Source organism: Phytophthora infestans, genomic scaffold (assembly GCF_000142945.1).
Source record: "Phytophthora infestans T30-4 supercont1.15 genomic scaffold, whole genome shotgun sequence".
Taxonomy (NCBI): Eukaryota; Oomycota; class Peronosporomycetes; order Peronosporales; family Peronosporaceae; genus Phytophthora; species Phytophthora infestans.
In genome coordinates, this window is record NW_003303744.1 from 339,201 (window position 1) to 365,108 (window position 25,908).

Consider the following 25,908-nt stretch of genomic DNA (forward strand, 5'->3'; position numbering starts at 1 on the left):
ATATCGACTTCCAACAGTCAGCCGGTACGAGCAGGCTCTGTAGTGGAGCCGAAGAGTGCCCTGCGGGTTTGATCCACTGACATGTTTCACATGTCTTCACGTATCGGGCGACCCACTTGTACATGTGGGTCCACCCGAAGGCCGGAAAGACCGACAGGAAGGTCTTCTCGCGGCCCAAGTGGCCGCTGGAGGGCGCGTCGTGCGCCTCCGCGAGAATGTCGAACTTCATATCCTCGTCGTCGGGTACGACCACCCGTGAATGCTCACTAGGCTCCACCCGGTAATAGAGGAGGCCATCCTTCACTCATGTCGGTGGAGCCCGGAACGCTGTCGCGACGAAAGCCAGTCGGACTTCGCACTCGTTCCTGCTGCGAGGAGCTTGAAGATAGGCGCGACAGCCTCAGCGTCCCGATACGCCACGCGTATCCGATCATATAGATACGTTGTCACCCGTGTGATGTGGACCACCTCGTAGTCTGGACGCCGAGAGAGGGCGTCCGCAAGCACGTTGAGCTTGCCCGGCTTGTACTCAACGCGGAAGCTGTATTCCGCGAAGAAGGACAGCCACCTCCCATCCGTTGGGAGAGGTGAGGCGAATTCGTCGCCGTCCTCAAGGATGCGTGGTCTGTGTACGTCCTCAGTCGAGATGGCCATCTGCCGTGGCGTGACATGAAGACCGCGGCCGGAATATCAGCGGGGAGGTCTTTTCTCGCTTGTAGCAGGATGAGGGCTCCAAAGCCCTCATCCTGGGCACAAGAAGCGATGCCCAGAACGGGAGAGTACCCTAGTGACTGGGGCTCCACCTTGGTTCGTCTTCGATCCCACCAGGCGAATCCACACCGAATGAGCCTCTGACGGAATTAGGGTCTCAGTTCCGTGGACATCTACAGTCACGATATCTTGAGCTCGTAGTGCAAACCACTTGAAAGAGCCTCTGCTGGTCGCCACAATTTCGGAGCGCCTCAGTAGGAAGAAAAATGCCAAGCACAGAACCCCCCCAAGAGCTTGTTCAAAGGGATCAGACAGGGTCATGCCCTGAAAGCAGGCCTCTAAGAGATCGAGAGAGACGGGTGACTTCCGGATACGTGGTCTGTCGAGGCGACTGATGCCTTTGAGCAGCATAAGTATGTGCGGGTGTGAGACTGGAATGTCGTAGCCAAGTGCGGAGGAGAAATGACGGATGCCTTGGAGGACCGTCATGATGGAATCACTGCGGATCAGACCACCGGAGCCAAAACCGAACTGAAATCCGTGTAACACAAAATCCGAGATGTGCTGCACTTGGTCGACGAGAGACTTGCCTTGAAGCCATGGAGAAAGACCCCTTCGCGAGGTCCAAACCTGCCACTTGGTTAGTGCCCGCCTGTATTGGTCGAAGGTGGAGCTGGCAACGGAGTGTGCGCGGAGATACGCAGCCAGATATTGGTTAGACCCTGGACGTCCACCGCCGGAGATACCTGTAACCAGCCTAGGGTTAGTGACTCAAACAGCGCTGCAAGCGATGGGTTTGCCGAGGAGCGGGAGCCGGCGTCAGCGCGAACATTGTCAGCACCGGCGATGTGCGACGCAGAAAAGCGGAGTCCGAGCGATGTCTCCCACCAGCTTAGGAGACGGATAATAACCTGGGCGCGGGGGTTACGCGATGCCAGCTTGTTTTGCCATGCTACCACAGACGAATTGTCAATACGGAAGTGCACGTGTGTAGGCCGGACTTGATGCGATGAGCGTTTGGACCACCGAGGGCCCCAGGCATGAACGGCAAATGCACAGGACAGTAGTTCACGGTAGTTGATATCGAAACCGTTAGGAACACCCCGGTTGAACTCCGTGATCAATTGGCGTTCCGAAACAGTAAATGCGTGCGTCAGCGCTTCCTTGGCGGCGGGGTCGAGAGCGCAGAGGCCGTAGTCAGAAGCATCCATCTCGACCACGCTGTCGGGAGATGGCAGCGTGATGAAGAATTCCAAAGACACACCATTTAGTTGGGGAGTGTGCAGTATCAGCCACCACCACAGTAGATCCAATTTCATATCGTCGGAGACCAGGACGCTCTGAAACCGGTGAAGATGACCTTCCTGTTGGCGGAGGCGCTGTAAGAAAGATCGAGCGGCCCGAACGCAAGTAGCCACATGGCGCAGGCTACCCAGCAGCGATCGGTATTCCTTGCGAGAGAGTGTCTTGGCGTGAAAAGCAGACGCAACGATCCTGCGAGCCTTACTAATATTAGTGTCCGGTAAGGCGACCTCTCCGGCCTCCTAATCAAACTTGAGCCCGAGTACGCGCTGGCGCGTGCTCCAGCCGGTAAACTTGTCGGTGTTAATGGCGTCAGCGCCTAGTACGGTTACCATGGCATACCTGAGGGAGCGGTCCATCTCGCAGCACGAAGAACCAATGTCCGGTGTTACGTTAATGTGGTCATCAACCCAGTGGTAGGCAAAGAAACCGTTCTGGGGGACAGCATTCGTATGGTAGCCGTGAACGTGGGAAATTGCTCCACGAAAAATCTCGTAAAGCCCTGGTGAACCGGTCCAACCGAACGGCGCACAGAGCTCGATAACTATCGCGTCTTCTTCCTCCATCCGACCAGCGAACAAGTACACGCTGTTGCTGTGAATGCTGATGCTGCGGAAAGCCGCGACGTCACCAGCCATCACAGCAATTTTTGCACCAGGAAAAAGCTTTTTAGCTTTCAAAATCCCGCGAGAGACAGCATCGCCATGGGTGTAATCGGGCTTGTTGATGCTGTTCTGGTCCGTGTAATCATTGACGGATGCGCCCTTCGGGTAGGGAAGATCGTGGATGGTACGGCCGGACACTGTGGAGTCTTCTCCACCTTTGTCAACGACGCCAAACGGACTGATGATGATTTCCGGCCGCTGCTCCAAGTGGTCGGCGTCGTGTACCAAACATCTCCAGACCTCTTGCTCCTTTCTGATGTTCTTGCGCAGGATGTTGATCCGCTCGGATGCAGATCCGTGGTTTGGTGGGCGAACAGACTGCTTGGGTGGTGACTCCTTCAGATGAACTTCAACGCCTTTCCGAACGATATTTTGAAGTAGGTCCAAATGGCGGTAACCCTTGCACACATTTTCCAGGATAGACGGCTCCATGTTCTTGTTTGGTCGGTAATCGGCCGCAGTTTGCCCCCGAACAAGCTCCACGAAGTCTGGTAGCGATAAGGCTGACCGTCTTGCGAGATCTGACAGCGCACGCTGGAGTGGCTTGTTTAGTAGAAATTTCATGCCGGTTGCCCCTTCCCGTGACATAGGGTAGTTATTTTCAGGCAGTGCAACGCCGAACCGAGAGAATAACTTGGTCATTTCCGCTGTACGTAGCTCCCTAATTAGGTCACGTCGCTGTGTAGCATTATCGTGCATCTTGATCGCAATTTCGCTTGATACGACTGGGCGCAAGTGTTTGGGGATCCTCGCCAATCTGGCTTCTGCAGTGGAGAGTGCATCTTCGGTGGAGAGCTCTTGAATTGAGAGCGCAGACCGTATAGTCAGAGGGTGCTGAATATCATTGGGTGACTGTATGGTCGACCCGGACTGTATAGTCGGAGGGTGCTCTATAGCGTTGGGCGACTGTATGGTCATCCCGGACTGTATATTCAAGGAGTGCTGTATAGCGTTGGGTGACTGTATGGTCGACCCGGACTGTATCGTCAAGTGGGGCTGTGCAGCCGAGGTGCAGAGGGGAGGTACGCTGGCACCGGAGGTGTGCTTTTCAGAACCTTCGCAAGTCGCCAAATTGGCACGTTGCAGTGGGTTTTCATAGGCAAAATGGCGGTCCGCGGAGAATTTCACTCTCTCGCGCGACGATTTTGGCCCCCGTCGCTTCGCTCCCACCCTATCCTCCTCCCCCGAGGACTTCGTCGGAATGTTCACCTCGGGCGCAGACTCGGGAATGTAGATGCTCGTTTCGAGATTTTGGGCAGAACTGCTTGTATTATTCTGCTTAACCTGAACAGCGCACCGAAAGGAAGTCAAGCAACTTTCCTCTCGGCCCCATCACTCGTTCTCTGCTAGGTTCGCTACGCGTGTACCGTAGGTTCGGTTGACCCAGTCCTGGAGACGAGATGGTAAGTTGTCCGGCCAGTTGTGCACACGTCGCGTGTTGCCGCATCGATCGCGGGAACCACCCGAGCATGGGAGACCTGCGACGTTGCGAAGCCATGGCTCCTGGCCGCGGCGGTTGATCGGAATCAGGCGACGAATTGCGCCAGTGATTACTGGTGGACGCTCTTGGTCTCTCTTGACTCTGCTCTCGCGGCCGCGCCTGCTTTCCGCTTCGCTGGCTTGAGTGACAACGTTCACCAGAGCCATTGTCCACGCAGACGAATGGTACTCAATGCTTCTCAGTGACTCAGTGAAGTTAGCCCACCATATCGGGTCATCCTCTTGAAGGTGGGCTAGAGCGGCGCCTGTGAACTTGTTCACGTACATGAGCGTCAGACGCACACGCTGGTGCGTGTTACTTGGGTCAGCAGACTTGTTCTTGGACACAAATGTGCGGAGCCGAGACGTCAACTTACGCATGTAGTCGTGGCCAAGTGCATTGAGGCCATGAATGCCGTCCAGAATGCCGTCATAAGAACCGCAGTCGATAGTAGAGCTTGGCAGTGTTGCTGAAGGGATGAAGTCGCTGGAGAAGTTCGCGTTGGTCGAGCCGTCCTCCAAGCACGACATCTCACTCGCCTCTCTGAAGTGCATGATAGTCAGACCTCTTGAACCCAGGCGCCCACTAAAGAGCGCCATCAAAACCGCCGGTGTTGGCTTGAACTTTACGCACTCCAGCTCCCGTAGCATCCGTACAAAAGACATAGGAGACTTCATCTTACCTGGTTCCAGACCCAAGCCACGGAACATGCGACTTGCTGCCAGTAGGTGTGCTTGCGGCGGATTGTACTCACCTTTGGCCTTCTTCGAACTCTCCGGGAAACTTGCACACGTCAGGAAGCGAACATCCGGAGGCGGGAGCTCTCCTTTAGCGTTTGGGGCAGTACCGCCACCAGAGGAGACTGTCACCAGAGGAGCTGATGGGACGGAGCCCCAGCGATGCTCACTCTGACCTTCCAGCGTACGGAGACGGGCAACTTCTTCTCTCAGCGCCCGTAGCTCTGTCATGATTGACTCGCTGGTGGGCTCCGTCAGCTCAACTGTCGGCTCAGGACGGCTCGGAGCTTGGACTGGCGTTGCTGCAGACGACGCAGTAGCTTCGCTCCGTTCTGGTACTGCTCGAGTCGGCTCGAAAGAAGCCATGAATTCGTTCAGGTCGAATCCTCGCCGGTCGTTACCCGGCGACTCGGCCGTCTTGGTAGGAGTGCGCGTACGTGCCGTCGTTGATGAGGCTGGCGCAGGGGACTTCTTTGCCCTCTTGGCTCGTGGAGGCGCGGGCTTTTCTTCCGTGTCGGGATCGGTCTCGACACCGACGATCACGGCGCCGTTCTTACTGCTGGAGCTGCCCGAGACTGCACGCGTCGCACGCCCTGCCGACTTCTTCTTGCCCCTGCGGGCCTCGACTATCGCAGTACCGGTTGACGCTCTAGTTGCGGCGTTTTGCTCGTTCGAAGAGAAGGAGGGTCGACGGTGCTACGGGCAGCGGTGGCCGTCCACGTCTCCTCACCGCCAGTGATATCCACGACGTCGGGGCTTCTTCCTTGCATCTCGCTGTCCGAAGAAGCTGTATCGGCTCTGGACGAAGGCGAGGGAGGGGCGGCTGAAGGCGTAGGTGTTTCGCGGGAAGACATACTTGAGTGCGTAGGGAACCCCCTGTAAATTCTTGAGCTGCCTGCTGCTTGTTCTTCCGATTGCGAAGTGTGAGGGCAGGACACGTGTGGTTCGCAGCGAAGCAGGCAATACCGGCTAGCACTGGTATACCGGTACGTTATCTCGTGTGGAAAACACAATTCCCTTGTTTCACTCTGCTCCACTATGGAATACACTATTCCTTCACTTTGATAAGTAATATACAGGTTTTTACGAGAAATCGTCGGCGGCAGAGACTGATTTTTTCTCGGTAACGAAGTAATCCTGATAAGATGTTTGACTTGGTTTCATTATCAAAGAGGCTGCCATTCAGTCTTTCTTCCATTTCGCCGGAGACGATCGCCGACGACAGCAACGCCACCTTATTGGCTGAGCGCAGATCAAACTGAAGAAGTCAGAATGAGTGACGGAATCGCGCAACTTGGGAGCACTGGGGCTCGGCCCACGACCAGGAGTGACGTCAAGGCAATACGAGACGCATGTGTATCTACCCAAACAAGAGATAAGTACAGGAGCAGCATCAAAGGGATAAGAAAGTGGATCCAAAATGAACTTGCCAAAGAGGACAGTAACAGCAGCAGATTGTTTGATCACGAAGGCGAGCTTAATTTATTGGAGTTCACACCAAATCTTTTCGAGAAGTTTCTGGTGCACAAGAGCAGCTCTGTGAAGACTGGGACACTGAGTGGGTACCGGAGCGCAATTAAGGACATGTATCGCGCAAAACGCTTCAAACCACCTGCGGAATATGGCGATGACTTAAAGCAGCTTTTTTCCGGCATGAAACGAATTGAGGCCGACAATGATCAGACCACCAACCCAAAGAATTCTGGAAAACAGGCTCTAACCTATTATCTGTATAAGACGCTGTGCAAAGCGACACTCGAGGTCAATGATGGCGGCTTCTCTCACCTGTTTTTGACATCGCAGTGGAATTTGATGTGTAGATCAATGTCTGTTCAAACTATCCAGACACAACACCTATTGGAAAGGGACGATAGCGTTGGGGTCATATTTGTCAAGACCAAGACAAATCAAGACGGTTCTGGGCCCCGAGACCCTCGTCACGTCTATTCAAACTCATTAATCCGGCAACATGCTGGGTAACTGCGTTGGGAATTTATCTCGCTTGCCACCCACGTCTTCAACCCGGAGCTCTGTTTCCAGGCTCCAACCAGAAACTGCGATTTGGTAAAGTTTTGACACAGCTCCTAAAACTTGAAGAGTCTGCTAAAACTTATGGAACTCACTCAGTGCGGAAAGGTGTCGCTACATTTGCATGTGGAGGAAGTACAGGCGGTCCATCGATTGTGAGTGTCTGTCTTCGCTGTGGTTGGACTATTGGCGGGGTCCAGGATCGATACTTTCGCTACGAAGCCGCCGGAGATCAGTTTTTGGGGCGTGTGGTGGCTGGTCTTCCAGCGAATGACTCACGTTTTGCTTTATTGCCCCCTCATTTTCGCAGTGTAAAAAGTATTGTGACGTCAAATGTGCAAATAATGTTCCCGGGTCTTGCAGAGGATTTAAATTTATCGGGAGTATTGCGACTGAGTCTCGCTTCTCTTGTTTATCACGCAGAATATTTGCGACAGCATTTACCATTGAATCACCCCTTACTATCAACTCACATATTCGTCAATCCAGGCGTTCTTGACGAGCTTAAAGGCATGCTTGAAATTAGAGAATCGAGCTCGATGCAACCATCTGGAATCCCGCCGTACATTCAACTGTATAAGAAGCTGGACCGGCAGCAGCAATCTATTGACGACCTCCCTTGAAAGCTTGAAGACAGAATGGAGCACGTTCTTGAAAAAAAGGGGGTAGCGGCTGGCAATATTACGAGGGACCTGCTGCGTGAGGAAATCAGAGCGTTGCTTGACGAAGTTGGGCTTCGCCGGAAATTACGGACACTACCCCACTCCCAACTCCTGTGCGTCACTACCACACATGGGGTGGTAAATTTCGTGTGTTGCCCAAAGATTTTAATTTTCCGAGTATCGACCCTCTTGGAGCCTGGCTGCTGTGGTGGTTCGGTAACACAAAAAAGCTCCACTATCCTCCGTACATAAATATTCCGACGGAAGACCTGGACTCACAAAAAAAGAAAGCAACCCTGTCAGAATGGTCCGTTATGATGCGATACATCATCAATGGAATTGAAGAAGAACTTTCCGCACCAATGCCAGCAATCACCGACGAGAAACACGCCATCAAGCTGTTCAACAAAGGCTACGCAACATTGAAATTAAAGCCGAGCAAACGAAAGCGTATAGATGGTCAACTAAAACTTACCACCGTATTGCGGCTAATCAGAGAGAACAACCGCGCACAAGATTCTCCACGCAGCCGTCCGTTCAGGCCCCGCAAGCGCCAAAAGGCCGTCTCCACCAGCGACTCCGAACGAACCACGCTTTCTGTGCATACAGAACCAAACGTCAGTAATAACGCTGCTAGAGAGGTTAACGAGAACCAGAGCATCACAGTTACACCTGTGCTGCATTCGATAGAGTCGTTGTATCCACGGAGAACGACGGCACCGGAGTACATGTAGCCTCCTTCTTGTCTGTCAAAAGCAAGAATGAAGTACAGCTTCGTTTTCAATCTTTTTAACCAATCGGATGAGGGAACGAAAACGCCGCCATGCATCTTATGTTTTCTCAAGTCAATTCATTCCTTCACTTTGATAAGTAATATACAGGTTTTTACGAGAAATCGTCGGCGGCAGAGACTGATTTTTTCTCGGTAACGAAGTAATCCTGATAAGATGTTTGACTTGGTTTCATTATCAAAGAGGCTGCCATTCAGTCTTTCTTCCATTTCGTCGGAGACGATCGCCGACGACAGCAACGCCACCTTATTGGCTGAGCGCAGATCAAACTGAAGAAGTCAGAATGAGTGACGGAATCGCGCAACTTGGGGGCACTGGGGCTCGGCCCACGACCAGGAGTGACGTCAAGGCAATACGAGACGCATGTGTATCTACCCAAACAAGAGATAAGTACAGGAGCAGCATCAAAGGGATAAGAAAGTGGATCCAAAATGAACTTGCCAAAGAGGACAGTAACACCAGCAGATTGTTTGATCACGAAGGCGAGCTTAATTTATTGGAGTTCACACCAAATCTTTTCGAGAAGTTTCTGGTGCACAAGAGCAGCTCTGTGAAGACTGGGACACTGAGTGGGTACCGGAGCGCAATTAAAGACATGTATCGCGCAAAACGCTTCAAACCACCTGCGGAATATGGCGATGACTTAAAGCAGCTTTTTTCCGGCATGAAACGAATTGAGGCCGACAATGATCAGACCACCAACCCAAAGAATTCTGGAAAACAGGCTCTAACCTATTATCTGTATAAGACGCTGTGCAAAGCGACACTCGAGGTCAATGATGGCGGCTTCTCTCACCTGTTTTTGACATCGCAGTGGAATTTGATGTGTAGATCAATGTCTGTTCAAACTATCCAGACACAACACCTATTGGAAAGGGACGATAGCGTTGGGGTCATATTTGTCAAGACCAAGACAAATCAAGACGGTTCTGGGCCCCGAGACCCTCGTCACGTCTATTCAAACTCATTAATCCGGCAACATGCTGGGTAACTGCGTTGGGAATTTATCTCGCTTGCCACCCACGTCTTCAACCCGGAGCTCTGTTTCCAGGCTCCAACCAGAAACTGCGATTTGGTAAAGTTTTGACACAGCTCCTAAAACTTGAAGAGTCTGCTAAAACTTATGGAACTCACTCAGTGCGGAAAGGTGTCGCTACATTTGCATGTGGAGGAAGTACAGGCGGTCCATCGATTGTGAGTGTCTGTCTTCGCTGTGGTTGGACTATTGGCGGGGTCCAGGATCGATACTTTCGCTACGAAGCCGCCGGAGATCAGTTTTTGGGGCGTGTGGTGGCTGGTCTTCCAGCGAATGACTCACGTTTTGCTTTATTGCCCCCTCATTTTCGCAGTGTAAAAAGTATTGTGACGTCAAATGTGCAAATAATGTTCCCGGGTCTTGCAGAGGATTTAAATTTATCGGGAGTATTGCGACTGAGTCTCGCTTCTCTTGTTTATCACGCAGAATATTTGCGACAGCATTTACCATTGAATCACCCCTTACTATCAACTCACATATTCGTCAATCCAGGCGTTCTTGACGAGCTTAAAGGCATGCTTGAAATTAGAGAATCGAGCTCGATGCAACCATCTGGAATCCCGCCGTACATTCAACTGTATAAGAAGCTGGACCGGCAGCAGCAATCTATTGACGACCTCCCTTGAAAGCTTGAAGACAGAATGGAGCACGTTCTTGAAAAAAAGGGGGTAGCGGCTGGCAATATTACGAGGGACCTGCTGCGTGAGGAAATCAGAGCGTTGCTTGACGAAGTTGGGCTTCGCCGGAAATTACGGACACTACCCCACTCCCAACTCCTGTGCGTCACTACCACACATGGGGTGGTAAATTTCGTGTGTTGCCCAAAGATTTTAATTTTCCGAGTATCGACCCTCTTGGAGCCTGGCTGCTGTGGTGGTTCGGTAACACAAAAAAGCTCCACTATCCTCCGTACATAAATATTCCGACGGAAGACCTGGACTCACAAAAAAAGAAAGCAACCCTGTCAGAATGGTCCGTTATGATGCGATACATCATCAATGGAATTGAAGAAGAACTTTCCGCACCAATGCCAGCAATCACCGACGAGAAACACGCCATCAAGCTGTTCAACAAAGGCTACGCAACATTGAAATTAAAGCCGAGCAAACGAAAGCGTATAGATGGTCAACTAAAACTTACCACCGTATTGCGGCTAATCAGAGAGAACAACCGCGCACAAGATTCTCCACGCAGCCGTCCGTTCAGGCCCCGCAAGCGCCAAAAGGCCGTCTCCACCAGCGACTCCGAACGAACCACGCTTTCTGTGCATACAGAACCAAACGTCAGTAATAACGCTGCTAGAGAGGTTAACGAGAACCAGAGCATCACAGTTACACCTGTGCTGCATTCGATAGAGTCGTTGTATCCACGGAGAACGACGGCACCGGAGTACATGTAGCCTCCTTCTTGTCTGTCAAAAGCAAGAATGAAGTACAGCTTCGTTTTCAATCTTTTTAACCAATCGGATGAGGGAACGAAAACGCCGCCATGCATCTTATGTTTTCTCAAGTCAATTCATTCCTTCACTTTGATAAGTAATATATAGGTTTTTACGAGAAATCGTCGGCGGCAGAGACTGATTTTTTCTCGGTAACGAAGTAATCCTGATAAGATGTTTGACTTGGTTTCATTATCAAAGAGGCTGCCATTCAGTCTTTCTTCCATTTCGTCGGAGACGATCGCCGACGACAGCAACGCCACCTTATTGGCTGAGCGCAGATCAAACTGAAGAAGTCAGAATGAGTGACGGAATCGCGCAACTTGGGGGCACTGGGGCTCGGCCCACGACCAGGAGTGACGTCAAGGCAATACGAGACGCATGTGTATCTACCCAAACAAGAGATAAGTACAGGAGCAGCATCAAAGGGATAAAAAAGTGGATCCAAAATGAACTTGCCAAAGAGGACAGTAACACCAGCAGATTGTTTGATCACGAAGGCGAGCTTAATTTATTGGAGTTCACACCAAATCTTTTCGAGAAGTTTCTGGTGCACAAGAGCAGCTCTGTGAAGACTGGGACACTGAGTGGGTACCGGAGCGCAATTAAAGACATGTATCGCGCAAAACGCTTCAAACCACCTGCGGAATATGGCGATGACTTAAAGCAGCTTTTTTCCGGCATGAAACGAATTGAGGCCGACAATGATCAGACCACCAACCCAAAGAATTCTGGAAAACAGGCTCTAACCTATTATCTGTATAAGACGCTGTGCAAAGCGACACTCGAGGTCAATGATGGCGGCTTCTCTCACCTGTTTTTGACATCGCAGTGGAATTTGATGTGTAGATCAATGTCTGTTCAAACTATCCAGACACAACACCTATTGGAAAGGGACGATAGCGTTGGGGTCATATTTGTCAAGACCAAGACAAATCAAGACGGTTCTGGGCCCCGAGACCCTCGTCACGTCTATTCAAACTCATTAAGTCCGGCAACATGCTGGGTAACTGCGTTGGGAATTTATCTCGCTTGCCACCCACGTCTTCAACCCGGAGCTCTGTTTCCAGGCTCCAACCAGAAACTGCGATTTGGTAAAGTTTTGACACAGCTCCTAAAACTTGAAGAGTCTGCTAAAACTTATGGAACTCACTCAGTGCGGAAAGGTGTCGCTACATTTGCATGTGGAGGAAGTACAGGCGGTCCATCGATTGTGAGTGTCTGTCTTCGCTGTGGTTGGACTATTGGCGGGGTCCAGGATCGATACTTTCGCTACGAAGCCGCCGGAGATCAGTTTTTGGGGCGTGTGGTGGCTGGTCTTCCAGCGAATGACTCACGTTTTGCTTTATTGCCCCCTCATTTTCGCAGTGTAAAAAGTATTGTGACGTCAAATGTGCAAATAATGTTCCCGGGTCTTGCAGAGGATTTAAATTTATCGGGAGTATTGCGACTGAGTCTCGCTTCTCTTGTTTATCACGCAGAATATTTGCGACAGCATTTACCATTGAATCACCCCTTACTATCAACTCACATATTCGTCAATCCAGGCGTTCTTGACGAGCTTAAAGGCATGCTTGAAATTAGAGAATCGAGCTCGATGCAACCATCTGGAATCCCGCCGTACATTCAACTGTATAAGAAGCTGGACCGGCAGCAGCAATCTATTGACGACCTCCCTTGAAAGCTTGAAGACAGAATGGAGCACGTTCTTGAAAAAAGGGAGTAGCGGCTGGCAATATTACGAGGGACCTGCTGCGTGAGGAAATCAGAGCGTTGCTTGACGAAGTTGGGCTTCGCCGGAAATTACGGACACTACCCCACTCCCAAGTCCTGTGCGTCACTACCACACATGGGGTGGTAAATTTCGTGTGTTGCCCAAAGATTTTAATTTTCCGAGTATCGACCCTCTTGGAGCCTGGCTGCTGTGGTGGTTCGGTAACACAAAAAAGCTCCACTATCCTCCGTACATAAATATTCCGACGGAAGACCTGGACTCACAAAAAAAGAAAGCAGCCCTGTCAGAATGGTCCGTTATGATGCGATACATCATCAATGGAATTGAAGAAGAACTTTCCGCACCAATGCCAGCAATCACCGACGAGAAACACGCCATCAAGCTGTTCAACAAAGGCTACGCAACATTGAAATTAAAGCCGAGCAAACGAAAGCGTAGAGATGGTCAACTAAAACTTACCACCGTATTGCGGCTAATCAGAGAGAACAACCGCGCACAAGATTCTCCACGCAGCCGTCCGTTCAGGCCCCGCAAGCGCCAAAAGGCCGCCTCCACCAGCGACTCCGAACGAACCACGCTTTCTGTGCATACAGAACCAAACGTCAGTAATAATGCTGCTAGAGAGGTTAACGAGAACCAGAGCAACACAGTTACACCTGTGCTGCATTCGATAGAGTCGTTGTATCCACGGAGAACGACGGCACCGGAGTACATGTAGCCTCCTTCTTGTCTGTCAAAAGCAAGAATGAAGTACAGCTTCGTTTTCAATCTTTTTAACCAATCGGATGAGGGAACGAAAACGTCGCCATGCATCTTATGTTTTCTCAAGTCAATTCAATTTTAGAGACTCAAGTGTTATTTAAAAGCCCTTGTTAAAAGCCATTGAATAAGGGTACTTTTACAATTTTTTTCGATGGTAGTTTACAAAAGATGTCACAGTTTCGGTTACGTGCGAAACTTAATTGGCACTCCTGCACCTCAAAATAATATTGATTTATGTTTTTAAAGCTGCATTTTTGAGTGATGATGCCGGGCTTATACTCTACTCGCCGAAGCGCATTGTTGCGACCAGCACTGGCGACACGGGCCTTTTCGTTATCTTCTTTTATCAATGCTGGTGATACCAATGTAGTGCTGACAAGGGAATTCATCTATGCGTCTCTGTACGCGAAGGAGGCAGGATATTTCACAACACAGGAGCGTAATGTGCTGCATGTGCCTACGGAGAGCATCGACTTCGGCAATCTATGGGGTGCCGGTGAGTATCATAACATGGTAGCCGAGTTGTACAAGGAGAGTCCCGAGGCCTGGCTCACGCCCGTGGAGGTGTTCGCGCCATATTACTCGCAGGCACTGGCACGCTACATGCTTAACTCTCCCTTCTTCCGCCAGGAGCTCGAGATCTTCGAAATCGGCGGTGGTTCTGGGTCCAATGCACTGCACATTCTTAACTATTTGAAGGAGCAGGCACCAGACGTGTACGCTAAGACCAAGTACACGCTAATCGAGATCAGCCCTGTGATGGCCGAGAGGCAGCGGAACCGTGTGGCTGTTGTGCACCCAGAGCAGTGCTCGGTCGTCAACCAAGATATCCTAACCTTCGCAGATACACATGCTCCTGTCAACTCGCAGTGCTTTTTCCTGGCACTCGAAGTGCTGGACAACCTGCCTCACGACAAGGTCACGGTACAGAACGGCAAGTGGTACGAGACGATCGTCAAGATGGGGAGCGAAGCGAATGCCGGCCCATTGCTGGAGGAAGCTATGCGTCCGGTCAAGGATATGCTGATCCGCCAGACACTCCGCTACTTCGGCTGCGAGCTGCCGCTGCGCGTGTCGTACAAGAACAACTTCAGTCTGGCGCAGCGCGTGCGGCGCATGTTGGGCAAAGACGCCCCTGCGCTGAGCTCTGCTTTCATCCCGACGGGTGCCATGCAGCTACTGAACACGCTCCGCACTGCCTTCCCCAAGCACCATCTCATTGCCGCTGACTTTGACTCGCTCCCAGCCCCGAATCTGGATGAGAACTCCCCGGTCAAAGCTATTGAACACCCGCTTAGCAGCACGGCAACATCGTCTGGAGCGCTTTTTGCGGGAAATGCCCCCCTCGTCGCGTCAAAACTCACAGGTATTAAGACCGATCTGTGTTGACTCGTATGATAGTTAACTGTCTTCTCCTCTGTCTGCAGGTGAGACGAAGGACCACGATACATACCTGGTGCAAGGCGGAATCGCCGACATCTTCTTTGCCACCGACTTTAGTCGACTCAAGAAAGCGTATTGCTCTGCGCTCGAGCGTCAGACTGACGAGGTACAGTCGACCGTGGCTAAGATGACCCAGATTCAAAAGCTGACGGAGTTTGGGTTTCCTTGTCCGCAGGTTTCGGTCGTCAAGTCTTCCGACTTTCTGAAGGAGTTTGCTGATGTCCAGAAGACCAAGACAATCACGCGGTACGTGGTCGTGTGCTTGCCTCTCGAAAATGTTACAAGTAGTGTGCCATAGCTGACGAATGCTTCTTCGGGGTTGTCAGGTACAACCCGCTGCTGGAGGACTACTCCAACACGAGCTTCATTTTGTCTTAGCACGCACAAGAGCTATGCACTGTGATTCACATATACAGCGGGTGCAGGAAATGAGCGTCCCCCTGTCAATCATAAACTCAATCACTCATAGCGAACGGTGTAAGGTGGTTTCGATTTTAAAATTACACCATCTCTGCGCAATTGCTTATTACTATCTAATTCGTTAATCAGCGAAATGTCATCGCCCCCTAAGTGACACCCGTCTCTTTGGGCAGATTTTCACCAATTAAGGCTGACCCCCCTCCGGGAGATGTGCAAAACCGGCTCTCTGATAAATTATCAGTGATAACTGCGGTAGGGGGGATTGATATTATATATCACTTGAGTAATGGCTCAAGCACTAATACCTCTTGAATAAGTTTGTAATATTATTAAAAGCTGTATTAGTTTGAAAAGAAGCCGAATATAATACTAATATTGGTCTATTGGCTCACGATTGGACAAAATTTTCATATGTGACTTCTATTGGACTACAATCTAGGATTTGAATGTAGCAGCGTGCTTTGCTTTCACTTCCAATTTCCAGTCCCAATAAGCTCGTCGACGACCTCATTAAGTGTGAGTTGACGACGACCGACCGTTGCGTTGTCTGCGGCCGTGATGCTCGCCGGTTACGCAGCCACGGTGTCTACAGTGCGATTGCCCTGGCTGAGCGACATGCTAACGATAGTGATCACTGCTTCTCAGAGCTCGTCTGGGTTGAATGCACAGACGTGTCCTTTATCTCCAATCGAATGTATTACATGTACCACCTTTTACTACTATGAGTAGTGCTTTTAAATATTAATACTACTTTTTTATTAGAATTGGTTATGAAAATGAGAGTATATTCACATATATTATACTACTGTATTACTTTCAAGGAAAACCATTCTACTATCAATCCTTGGATGTAAGCATACGACATGAAAGTGCATGGCAAGACGAGTTGCTGCTATGATTTCTGATAATATCTTATGTCGGTCGTCAGTGTTGGCTTACGACGTACCGAGCAATATTAAGTTCAAGACAGATGATTTGGCGAACATGCCAATTTGCATGGAGGGTACCCTCCATGTAATATCCGTTCCTTGCATTGCCTCGCCAAGTACTTACCACGAAGCAACTCCTGTCATGCACTTTCCTGATACGGCGATTTTCATGGATCCTATTGTTACATATTCATTCGATAACGTAACCTTTCTTCAAGCTGTGCAATGCAACGGCAGTACACAGATCCGAAGACCCATAACTTGATTCAGGGTGAATCTGTTGCTGGTAGTGGCTCATTCCACGCGTGGGCGTTACTATTGAGGGTCAAGCTTTACGATGGTCGACACATAATACGTCGTACGCGGGATTGCCATGCACTTTCGTGTCGTATGCATACACCCGAGTCTCGGGTGAAAAACGGGAGCATGTGTCTCTCGGACATGCTCCCGTTTTTGCACATCTCCCGGAGGGGTGTCACCCTTAATTGTATAAAATCTGCCCAAAGAGACAAGTGTCATTTGGGGGGCAAGGAATCCACATTTGGTATTTCGCTGATAAAAGAAGTACTGCAGTACATGTATTAGATTAGATAGCCGGGCTAGTAAGCAATTGCGCAGAGAATGGTGTAATTTTTAAATCGAAACCACCATTACGCCGTTCGCTATGAGTGATTGCTCGCGCCGGTGGCACCTCCAAACAAGGGTTCCCCGACTATTCGAATGGACCCCGCGTTGCTGTACGCCAGGCTTCCCCGTAATTACAGCGGATTTGTCATGTCCTTTGACGGATCAGCGAAGACAGAGAAGTACGGTGGCTACGGGAGTCGTTCATGGGTGCTGTGGAGCCTTCCTGAGTGGAAGATAGTGATTGCTGCAAACGCTTACCTCTCGGCCATCACGGTGACTGAAGCAGAGCATACAGGTATGATAAACGGTGTCAAGGCTGCTATTGCGCACGGCGCCGAGGATTTAGTCATCGTTGGTGACAAGGCTCGCGATTCAACAATCACTAAGGGTGATCGCATGCAGGAAGATGACTCTTTGCTAGCGCTGCTGAATACTCACAAAGAACTCGCGGCCAAGCTTCGATCAGTTAAATATCCTCACGTTGTACGAGAAGACAACGCTGCCGCGGATTCGTTAGCCACTAAAGCGCTGGAATCAAAGGTCAGCTGTGTCATCTTGGCTGAAACTCGCAAGTCGGAATTGGCATCGCTGAATCGCATCACCGCGCATGGCCCGTACTGTGGGCGTCGGTTGTCGTGGTTGAAGTCACGTCGACCGTGTTGGTCCTGATTGAACCCACGGTCACCACTTCAGCGATCTTGATTGAAGCCATTCTCGCGATCGGGCGTGTTTTCACGCGGTTGACGGTTGTCTGAACGTGCGTAGGTGCCTTCAGCAGCTGCACGGCGCTCATTTTCGTTAGCAGCGGCGAGGTATCGGTCGTTTTCATCCAATGAGAAATCACCATCCGTATTATCGGACTGAAAGTAGTTGTACTCGTCTTGGACATCGTTGTAAGCGTTCGGATCTTCGTTTGAATACTCGGTGCCTCCCTGAGCAGCTTCACGACCTTCTAATTCAGCTAGTAGGTCATCCACCGTGGCTTCAATGAGCGTCACTCTTGGTTTGTTTCGGTTGTCATCGCGGCGACGGTCATCACGCCGGTTGTTGCGGGTGTATCCATCGTCGCGTCGCGTATCACGACTCTTGGAGTATCGGTACTCACTGTCACGCTTGGCCATTCTCTCCTTGCCCTTGAGAACATCTTCAATGAACTCTTCGAGCTCGTGAATGTCGGCGACTCGAGCGTGGTAGAGACTCTCCGCTAGCTTGTCATCGTCGCATGTTGCCAGGAACTGCTGTACGTGTTCTTTCGCGTCACGACCACTCTTCTCAAAGTGTAGACGGGCGGTCCGAGCGTAGCCATTCAGCCTGTTTATGTAGTCGCACATATGTTCATTTCGTTCCCGCTTGGCGGAGTAGTAACGCGACAGTGCCGTCTGAGTGAACTGCGAGCAGTAGTAGCGGATGAACGCATCTCTCAACAGCTTCCACTTGCGCTTCGTCTTCTTCGGAAGTTGACGGAACCAATGAATGGCTCCGTCCCGGAGACTTAGCTCAAATGGAATGCACCATTTGTCGGCATCTGTGTGGGTTCCAGTCATTTCATAGACGAACCCACGGAGCCACTGCATACAGCTCTCGCTCTTGTTGCGAGAGCCTGAGAACGGCGTGATGCGATCCAATGGTCGGTGTGACGCCATTTCAATCCTCGGTGTCGGGTCCACGTCGTTCAGCGTCGCCAGCTCATTCATCTGACGCATCAACTCGACTTGAGGATCTTCCTTGTCGAATGTACGTACCAAAATGTCATCGTCACTGGACGAACCATCGCTGTCGACGTGACGACGTCCGGCGCCACCTTTGGGAGCCCACGGACCACCTCGGCGACCGAACGAACCGTCGTTGCCTGCGTAAACACGCTACATACGGCTCTCCGAACGTGGCGTAACCATGTGCTAGTCTTGAAAGTACGGTGAAGCTTCAGTAGTACCAAAGGCACCACGCTCAGCTCCACGCTTGGTCGGAGGAGTACGAACGAGTCGTTGGGGTGTCGGCGGTAGTGGAATCGTGGACGGATCTTCATCTTGAATCATCGGCCGACTCACCGGCTGCTTTCCGGCGTTAATGCCAACAGCGCCAAACGCCTTCCGAAGCTTCTTCTTCCATTTCTGGAGAGCAGCTCCGGCTTCATGTGGACTCCAATCTTGGAGCGACATCGTCGATGGGTACGTCTCGTTCTCGAAGCCTAGCGACAACAGTAGCGAAACTGAATCCTCGGCAACTTCGCTAGTCGAAACCAAGTTGACTGGGTATTGAAGTTCCTGCGCAAGCGCAGGCCAGTCGGCTTTTTTCTTGGGGATGGGCTTGAACAGCTGCATCCACTCATCATTCTGCATCAGCGCTTGTACGCGGTCGAAAACGCGCTTGGCGGCTGGTGTATCACCGTTGATAGGTGGGCGAGGTGCTTTCAGCAATGCTGAATGCTTTGCATTCGCCACCGAAGGTTTAGAGCCCTCGGTCCTATCGTCATAATCTTCGTAGGCGGGTTCCGGTCCCGCAACATCATCGAGCTCGTCGGCGAGGTTCCTCGAAAGGGACCTGGTCGCCCCGCTCAGCCCCGATGATAGCGTGGCCGTCTCCGGCGTCGCTGCGCCTGGCTCTGGAGCCGGCGTCTTGTCTTCGCAATCTTTATAATCGTGGGCGTCAGGACCGATGTCCGCTTCGTCGTCGAAGCTCACTGAAAGCTCGGTGGCGGCTGCAAAGCGCGCAGCCGGGCTTGAACTCTCGTTGCGAGCCCCGCCAGACTTGGCAGGCGTAACTGGTACCGTCGGTTGTCCTTTCGCCATGTTTCTTGTCTTTTTCTTGTTCTTCTTCTCTTGGTAGATCGTAAACTGGAAGGCCATACAAACAGTTCACAATGGTCACAATCTGTTCCCGGGTCGCGGCACCAGTTGTGGTGTTTGAAATCCCGCGTGAACTCTAGCTACAAATGTAGTTAGGATGTTCCCACAACAATACGTCTACTAGGATAGTAAACGATCGTTCGGGCGGACCTGAAGACCCCAGTTCTGCCCTTGCATTGGGACAAACTGGACCTTGTAATCTACTTATATAGGCCAACCAGTAAAAATAAGAGCACGCTACTAGCACGAGCAAAGCTAGCAGGTGTTTTGAATCCTCGTGGTCCCAACAGCGGAAGGGTACCAGGCACGGGTAAGCCTTTTACGAGATCACCGAGTGTTCAACACTCGGTAGGAAGAATAAAAGGGAGGCAATTCAAGCACTCCCAGTCGTGCAAATAGGCAACAATAAGCCGTCACGTAAAACCTCCCGATAATAATCGGCCAATACACAAAGTCTCTTGGCCTTGCCGGATGAACCCTCGCTACAGAGCTTCGAGTTCACCGACAGGCATAACACACTCAAACAAGCTTGACCTGACGCTTACCTTGAAGCCGGACGTCGCTCTGTGTGCTTGAGTGGAAATTCTGTTCTGTATTTAAGCTTACCCTTTCGGGTCTATTCCTAATAAGAAGTCCTAATCAAGTATACAAATATCAAGTGAACAATGATCCGTTATGGATCTTCTTGCATGCCAAGCGTCGTCTGCACCGTCGCATGAGCATCTTTAACGGTCCGCGCTCTGTCCCAGACGGTGAACGTGCCTTCCAAGGGTCGCTGAGTCTTCCGCGAACTCACCCCAACCGCCACTGAGGGTTCGTACCGTAGATGGTCCGCTGAATGCGAATCCGGCAAGTCCATTATTAATAATAAGGACAGCCTAGATTCAGTGACATATGCCCGTATCCAATACTCGTTGAACGTTCGGAGGTGACGCCGTCGAGTCCCTTGCACCTTGGCGTCTCCGTACATCACCTGACCGAGGGTTCGTCGCTTGAACAACTTGAGCGGTGTCACGTCTTTGTCGACGGGTGATAATCCGCAGCTACGGAGAAATCACTACACCACAAAACTCCATATCATCGCGCATGCGCTTATCTTGACGCTTGGCTTCCAGTTGAAATACACTCTTGCGCTTACCTTGGGTTTTCGATGGCGTTGACTTGGAAGAAGAAGCGTCGTTAGTGTCGTCGCTCGCGGAGGAATCGTCTTCAGAATCGATATTATCTTGGCGAAGAGCACGACGCAGCAGCGCCTCATTTACAATATCAGACGCACACCGCGTCGCACTAGCCTCGTCCGCCTTCTTTTTGTTGATACGATTCTTTTTTTCATCATTGGCAGCATCCTCAAGCTGTACATACTGCATCACCAACCCAGCCAATGTTTCGTAGTGACTCTGCTCGTTGACGGCTTCAAGTCTTTCCTCGATCCCGCTTCCTAACAAAGACCGAAGTTCCCCGGCACTCCAGTTCTTTTTTAGCAAGCGAACGCGATCCCGAACTTGCTTCTCCAAGACACTTTCCTTGATAGCGGATGAAACGTGCTCCGCAACGCTAGCCCATACTCGACCAGCCTCCCCGTACTTTGCTACAAATGGCTTTTGGGCGATCACCTCTCTCATGAGTTCTTTGTCGTGATCCTCCGTGAAGCGATTCACCATCTTGCCGCTGTAGCTGATTTAAAAATGGGCACTTAAGTCAGATTTACCTCATGAACAGCTAATTTGAAGTAGCACTGCCATAAGGTCACGAAGAACGAGGACGCTTGTGCTAAAGCTAGATCCGACAATTTCTCGATGGAGCTCACATATAAAAATCTATTTCTAACTGACACTGTTGTGCTAAAGACCTCTAGTGTCATCTGTGCAAATGCTTCTTCTATAAGATTACAATAGTATGATTTTCTAAATCACTTTTAGGGTTTTGGAACATAGTACTATTAAGATTACTGTATTAAATCGTTCCGGGATTGGTATTTTACTTAAAGCAATTGTCTTAGCCACAATCATTTTTCTTTACTACTTTAACTTTATTAGAGCAATGAATATTAATAATAAGCAGCACTCATATTACGGTGGGCTATTCAGTGCTCGTACAGGTACTCTGCTGGTTCATGACGAAGGCAATAGCGAATAAGTTGACTATAGCTCTATCCTACTGATAGACGCATGTGCCACTGCATTTCTCGCCCTTTTACAAAGTCACGGTACTCCTTTTGAGCTTTCTCTTGTAACAAATCATTTAAGATAGGATGGTGATGCAATCTGCTACAATACATGAATTTGACTGAAATAATGTTTACTTAAAAGATTACGAATCGTACTGTACATTATATGTCGCAACATATAGCTGAACTGGCGAATTATGCGCCTTTTAATAGGCTGTTCTTTGCACAAACCACTAAAAGGGCGACTTCTGCGCCCTTTTGCCACGAAAGGGTGAATGGCGCTACGACAACCAGAATAACATCTGTTTACGACAACACAACCGAAATTAAGTCGACCTTAGAGCTAAAACCGACCACAGTATAAGTAATTTATTTTAAATTACGAGGCAAAAAGAATCTACATTTCATCGCAGAATCGAAATTTAGAGTACACACATATCACAGACGTGTGTTTTACACTTAATTGTGTATCACAGCGATTTTTCACATAAAATGCGTGTACCACGTACACTAGCACAGTTTGCGACTTTCGTGAAGACTTGCAGAATGGATGGGAAAACGCTGGCACGAGAGCTCGTTCTCGCTAGACTGGAGCACTTCGCCGATCTGAAGAAAAAACTAGTAAGGGTGCAAGTGAATCTGGATAAAATATTGGCTGTTCAACTGGAGATTCAAGCTGCTATTGAAGAGAATGAAGAGCGCAGCTACGAGTTAGCAGCAAGTCTAGGAGTCGGAGGGTCTCAATTTAGTGGCATTTTATCATTCGAAGTGTTGCTGGAGATGGCAATTAACAGACTGAAAGCTTAGCATGCACGTTCAGCTGTATTAAATTTTTAATACAGGTCTGGTTTCCTACTTGATCTCGTCCTGTAGGCTCTCATGAATTTTATTTACTTTATCAGCAGTAGCCTTGGACGCTTTGCGCTCATTCGAATTACACATGATGATCGATAGCATCCGTAATCGCATTACCTTAACATCGTTCTTCGAGACGTTGTACTTCTGCCGTTCCACGTTTCCAGTAAGGTAATTGTGTGCCTGGGCTACCACCAAGACGCCACAGCTAGCAAAGTCGGGCTGTTGTGGGGCATCAACCCACTCATTTGGGTCGAAAACAACTTTGCTCCATGGCATCGAAGCCTGATGCCACCGCGCTACAAAGCCCACTAGCCCTTCTTTTACCTTAGGTTTGGTGCCGTTCTCCTTTAAACTATAGATTCCCTTCCACACTGTCTCTATTTCGTCGTGATATTCGTCGTCAATAAGAGGTTCATACATGTAAGCATGCGCATGTAGCTGGATCGTAGCTCCATTGGCACCATTGCGGCTGAAACCATCCATAATGATCCCCCAGTGATTCTCGTTCAAATGCACTGGGTGGACGATGAAATCGGTGTCTTGCAGCGAGTTTCACGGGGTTGCCGACCACCCAAGCGACCTCGAGAAAGACGATAGTACGTAGCACTTACCCACTGAAGTAGCAATAGTTTCCAAGTAAAATTCGATTGGGCTGATATTAAGCCTCCCACGACATAACCCACCCACAACGTTATTAAAGCTGATCATTGCTTTCCGTGAGAGCGTTCTAAATTCGATGAGCAGACGACTAGATGTGAACTTGGAAATAACCTCGTTCGCGAGCGCCTGGTGACGAGAACAGATAGCATTGACTGATATGCCTGCCGTCTTCGTCTCATTCGCGAACAAGTCGACATCCGATTCAGCACATCGCCAGTTTTGCTCCAGCCATGCCCTCCCCTTGGCATTAACGGCGTAGATTCCTGTGAGTGCGAGCACAAATTGCCTAAAAGCATAATTATGATAAAGCAACCATACTAAAACAACCCCTTTGCAGCAACCATAATGTTTAAGCAGCCTTACCTGCTATTTTTTTTTTACAGTTTCGGATCAATCGAAGCGACAATATCGAGTAGGACGCCTTGATTCTTGACACGCTCGTCAAGCTCAGGGGTTGATGCTGTGTATTTCTGGCTTCGCTTGTCGCAGCCTGCATTGAACGGGTGAGGTCTGCCGGAATTACAAATGGGTGCATGTAATCCTTGGTTCGTTGTGCTTCCTACTGAAAAACAATTTTGCGCGACCTCAGGTAAGAATCCTCCAGATGGACCGGGTATTTGCTCAGTAACTCCACCACGTACTTTATATTCGAGGCATTACGCGCCCAAACTAGAAGCTGGGCCAGTGAAACAGTAAGACCCGAAGGGTATTTGTGAACAGCAAGGCGACGCGACGTCGGAGTATGCCTAGTTTCTCTCAGTTGCTTGGCTGTTGATCTTGGCCGACCATTTCGTGATGGTTTTGGGACATTGACAATGTCGATCTGCCGTGCTGTTTCCTCAGTATGTGTACTGCTTGCCTTTGACACATCTTCGCGAACACATTCTGCGATCGCCGTACTAGGAGCTTGATTTGAATACAGATGTAGTTCGTGGCCGGATGTCAGTTGTGTTGGTGGAACTTCATCTTCTGCATCCAATGAATCATGATTCTTTATATACCCGTCCGTAATAGAGATATCAGAGTCTCTCGCTTCTTTAACTCGCACAGCGTTTATAAGATCATCCGGGTCCACATCTAAATTTTCACTATCACTGTTGCCGTCGGTATGGTCACTTTCAGGTGCTGTACGGTCCGTTGAGGTCTCCTTACTCATACCAATTGCCACAGTCTCCTTCCATGCTTTTAGCTGTTGGTAGAAATCAGCACTAGATAGATTCGAAAGATGTTCCAATAAAGGCTCCAGCATGGGTTTTGCGTACACGTACTTCTCGGATGAAGATAGAACGACTTGGTTTGCACGTTCCCGGCGACGAATATGCACGTATGCAACTTGTTTCGGGTCCTTAGCCGATGAGGTAGCCATGCATTGGTCGCCGCCTTGCACATCATCATCAGCAGCGTAAGACAACTTTAGTTTTGGCGACTTTAACTTCAATTCGAATCAACGAAGAAGATGCAGCCACTAGTTCATCATTCACTTGCGTTGCAGCATTCAAACTCCAGCGCCCATGAACAGAAATGAATGGAAACATTTCAAAACGATGCCCAGCTCGTGCCAAGTGCATTAGGTGACGACAGGGCAAGCGGTGACTGCGGTAGAATAGGCAGGTGCATGTCCAATCAACATCGTGATACTTGTAGATTTTGTTCTGGCGATGCACCTTCCAACACGAGACGCTTATTGGGTCCGTTTCACAATCTGCCTTTTTCATGAGAATAAACCATTCCCACTCCGATTTCACCTTCGCAAATACTGCTGGAGACAACCTAGCAGCAACTGCTTTAAAATTTTTTGGTATAGTCCTGGGCACACGAGTCGTTAAGGACTGTTGTGTGATTGAAAACACAATCTGCTGAGTGACAGTCATTTGATGCTGCAACAGACCTGCAATCGTGTTGTCGATGCGAGTTTTGTGTCCCAATAACATTTCACTTGATTCCAATTGGACTCAATTCTGTTGGTGGTCGGTATTTCCAGCGGTAAAAAGCCCACCACGAACAAAAATTGCCCACATGTCACGACACGAATTCCAAATTTTGTCGAAATACGCAAGTATTGACGGCCTTTTGGTTCTCCTGCAGTACTGCCGCAACGCCTCATAGCAGTCGTCGTAATTAGTTTTGGAAGAGCTAGTGGATTCCCATTTCAGAAGGTTAGCCTAGCGGTTAACGGATACATATAGAGCCTTACGTACCAGTAGAGCAGGTTTGTCATCATGTTCAGCAGCTGTTCACGTTGAGAAAGATTCAGGTGATACATAGAGCGTTTCATCACCTTCTTCCAGTAAGCAATCGCGTGAAATTGACACAATAATATCTGCACACTTGGAAAGCACTCCTTCAATACACGCCACTCCACTAAACCCTTATCAATCACCACGGATTCTACTTGCTGCCAACAGGCATTCTTCTCTTTGAAATACTCCAGTATTGTAGAAATTGTCACTGCTTGCTGGTTAAGACACATAAAGCCGACAACGGTGAAGCCTCTGCCTGTAGCGGTAGTGACGACAAGACTCTTTGTGCAAAAAAACAAAAAACAAATTATAGTTAATCAATGGTTGCCCTGTGCAAAAAAAACAAATTGTAGTTAAACAATGGTTGCTTT

General features: G+C 49.7%; 1 protein-coding gene across 1 annotated transcript; it reads left to right on the forward strand.

Annotated features, from left to right (window-relative positions):
• Window positions 1–13,599: 13,599 nt before the first annotated feature.
• On the forward strand, window positions 13,600–14,996 carry PITG_09462 (uncharacterized protein; the record flags this gene model as incomplete). Its single annotated transcript, XM_002903066.1, has 3 exons — window positions 13,600–14,713; window positions 14,775–14,901; window positions 14,966–14,996. 3 exons carry the CDS (start codon window positions 13,612–13,614, stop codon window positions 14,994–14,996), a joined length of 1,260 nt encoding a protein of 419 aa, XP_002903112.1.
• Between the last annotated feature and the right edge of the window lie 10,912 nt (window positions 14,997–25,908).